The sequence below is a fragment of the Myotis davidii genome, unplaced genomic scaffold (assembly GCF_000327345.1).
Source record: "Myotis davidii unplaced genomic scaffold, ASM32734v1 scaffold211, whole genome shotgun sequence".
NCBI classification, from domain to species: Eukaryota; Metazoa; Chordata; class Mammalia; order Chiroptera; family Vespertilionidae; genus Myotis; species Myotis davidii.
In genome coordinates, this window is record NW_006282523.1 from 1,168,097 (window position 1) to 1,171,255 (window position 3,159).

General features: G+C 65.8%; 1 protein-coding gene across 1 annotated transcript in view; it reads right to left on the reverse strand.

Annotated features, from left to right (window-relative positions):
* Positions 1 to 498: 498 nt before the first annotated feature.
* The window catches only part of P4HB (prolyl 4-hydroxylase subunit beta), an 8,724-nt gene continuing 6,063 nt past the window's right edge, over positions 499 to 3,159 (reverse strand). Inside the window, exons 6-11 of the mRNA XM_015559833.1 lie at positions 2,949 to 3,079; positions 2,662 to 2,862; positions 2,354 to 2,474; positions 2,080 to 2,261; positions 1,887 to 1,973; positions 499 to 1,331 (exon numbers count right to left, since the gene is read on the reverse strand). Of these exons, the coding sequence (XP_015415319.1) occupies positions 1,251 to 1,331; positions 1,887 to 1,973; positions 2,080 to 2,261; positions 2,354 to 2,474; positions 2,662 to 2,862; positions 2,949 to 3,079 (803 nt within the window). The 3' untranslated portion in view covers positions 499 to 1,250. The remainder of the gene's footprint in view (positions 1,332 to 1,886; positions 1,974 to 2,079; positions 2,262 to 2,353; positions 2,475 to 2,661; positions 2,863 to 2,948; positions 3,080 to 3,159) is intronic.

Genomic DNA, 3,159 nt, shown 5'->3' on the forward strand with positions numbered 1-3,159 from the left:
GGCCCTTTGCCGCGCTCTGGTCAGGGTCAGGGTCAGGGACGCCCAGCTGAACCCAGGTGGGCACTGCAGGCCTGAGGTCCCCGATCCCAGCTCAGCGGTGCCCTCAGCCCAAGGCAGCGGACGGCTCCCCTGTCTCTCTGCAAACTGCAAGCTGAGCGCCTGGAGCCAGTGGCATTAGCCGCGGGGCACTGGCTGTGGCTGTCATTTGGCCCCTTCTGAGGCCCACACTCCTCACTGACCTGCAGCGGCTGCAGACCCGCTACGTGTCCTGTCCTGACCCAGACAAGATGCCCAGGGAGGTAGCGCCGGCCACACCCCACCCTCCACCCGAGACCTGCGGACATGAGGCTGTGCATTGGGAGACGGACACGAGGACAGGGACGCCATGTGCTGCGCCTGCACGAGCTCTGAGAGGCGGCCATGCCCCCCCAGCCCACCGTTCCAGTTGGGATCCAACCCCCATCCCGTGGCCTGGAGATCGCGAGCAGAGGCAGGCAGTAAAATTTCAACTTTATTTGGCCAATGTGTTCAACTCCAATGTTGTGGTAGAAACGCCTGAAGAATGGGACAGCTGATGGGCTCCAGCTTCCGCGCTGTCCCATGGGAACGGAAGCCAGGCTCTGGGTGGTGCGGGCCAGGCCCCGCTGTCAGACCAGCTGGGTGCTGCTCTGGGCGGGGGTGGGGGGGTGGGGGGGGTGTCTGCTGGCCCAGGGTGCTCACCGCCCTGTCTTGGGGAGCCCCTGCGGAGACCTGACGTCTCGTTGACCAGGCAGCGTGGGAACCTTGAGTCCCGGCAACACTGCCAGGTGAGTGACTGTCAGCCTGGCCCGCCGCCCCCACAGGGGACGCCTGTCTCCAGGGCGGCCCGGCCAGGGTGCGACCGAACCCGATGTCCCAAAATGCCTAAAAATCTCACAGACAACGATGCTAGTGATCGCATAGCAACCTAACAGGCAGCTGACATCGCCAGCGTGAGATTCCAAAACATTTCAGCGCGTGCTCAGGTCAGAACCATGTACGGAAAAGGACGACACGAGTCGGAAAGGCCCCGCGGGGGCTGGCCGGAGACAGCCCTTTCCCAGACGCCGCTGAAGACGGGCTTCAATGTACACGAGTGTCAGCGTGAAGTGTGGCTTCAGAAGGTCCCTGCATTTCCGATGGTGCTCGGTCCTCCCGGGAGGGTGTGCAGCCCGGAGGCTGGCTGCTGGGGAGCAGCCTGAGGGGCGTCGGGGGGCCGGGCTGCTCCCACCTCACAGCTCGTCCTTCACAGCTTTCTGGTCATCGTCCTCCTCCAGGTCCGGCTCCTCTGCCTCCTCCAGATCTTCCAGATCCTGGGCGAGGGGGGAGGGAAGCTCGGAAGGTCAAGGTTCAAGCAGGGCCGGCCACCCGCCCCTGGGGAGCCGGGTCCCAGACGACCCAGCACGGCTGCTGGGCGCAGTGCCCACCCTCCAGCCTCAGGGTTGGCGGGGCAGTGAGCCCACAACCGCAGCAGCACGAGCTGCCGGCTCGCCTGCCCCTTTCCCTGGCCTGACCACACCCCCTCGCCCTGCTGGTCAGCAGCCTCCAGCCCGCCACACCCTCTTGGCCCCTCTGCACGCTGAGCACGGCTGACGGGGCCCTCGGCCAATGGCTGGGGAAGCCTTTGGAGTCCCCATCAGCAGGGACCATGCGGGACAAGCGGGCAGACTTCCTAAGCAAGCCTGGCATCAGCGCGTCCACACTGCTGCCCGTGCCAGTGCTGGCGGGAAGGGAAGCCCGTGGGAGGCGGGGCTTGCCCGCAGCTGGCCCAGCTCAGCCCTCACACACACGCCTCCAGCACCAACCAGGAAGCACGTGTCCAGCGGACCACAGGCCCTGGCCCCAGAGCCCCGCGGGCGACCACTTACGTCATCGTCCCCTGCCCCGTCCTGGCCGCCGCTCTCCAAGAACTTCTTAAAACCGTCCAGCGTCCGCTCCCCGTTGTAATCAATGACCTATAATGGGGGTGGGGGTGCGGGGTGAGAAGCCGACCCGCGTGGGCGGGGTCCCCCCAGAGGCTGAGTTTTCCCAGGGGCCCCGCCGCCTGCCTGCCCAGCGCACCGTCCGGTCCGCACTGGCGGGGAAGAACTTGAGTGTCGGGAAGCTGTGCACTTTGACCGCCTCCACCTCGTTGGCCGTCGAGTCCATCTTGGCGATGACGATGTTCTCATGGTCCTTGTACATCTCCCCCAGCTTGTCCCAGATGGGGGCCAGCTGCTTGCAGTGCCCACACCACGGGGCATCTGGAAGCCAGCAGGGCTGAGTCCCGCTGGGCCGGAGCCATGCCCCCCGCCCCCGCCCCAGGGAACCCACAAGCCCGGGAGGCTTCACTCACAGAACTCCACAAACACGTTCTTTTTCTCATCGAAAGCCACCTCCTCGAAGTTCTTCCCCACCAGCACCTTCACCGGCTGCTTGTCCCAGTCCTCAGGCAGCTCCTGGCTCATCAGGTGAGGCTGGAGGGCGGGCGGGCAGGTCAGGGTCTCCGCGCCCAAGGCCCCCACCCGACCCCAGCTGGCCACTCCAGGAGGGCTGCTCCCCACATGGGGGACAAGAGCAGCCACTCTCACATCGTCCGGGGGCCTGCCCTCAGGACCCCAGGCTCACGGTTCAGACCCGGGAGGACACAGCCGCACAGCCCACCTTGATCTTGCCCTCCAGGAAGCGGTGGCAGAAATCGGCGATCTTCTCCGCCGTCAGCTCGTCCGACTCGGGCTTGTACTTGGTCATCTCCTCCTCCAGCGTGATGAGGCGCACGGCCGGGCACTCCTCCTTCTTGAGGCCGAAGAACTCGAGGATGCGCTGGTTGTCGGAGTGGTCGCTGTCGATGAATATAAACAGGATCTGGGGGAGAAAAGGCACGGTGAGCGAGGCAGGGACGGTGCGGCTTCCCCTCCCGGGGCCGCCCCCGCCAGGCGGGCTGGGCGCACCTTGCCCTTGAAGCCCTGGGCGGCTTTCTTGAAGTTGCTCAGTTTGCCCTCGTAGTCGGCCACGCTCTTGGGCAGGAACAGCAGGATGTGCGTCTTGATCTCGCCCCCAAAGATCTTCGGGGCCGTCTGTCACAAACACAGTCACCGGGCTCAGCCCGAGCTCAGCGACGGCGCAGGGCAGCCTCCATGGCCCTGACGCCTGGGTGGCAGC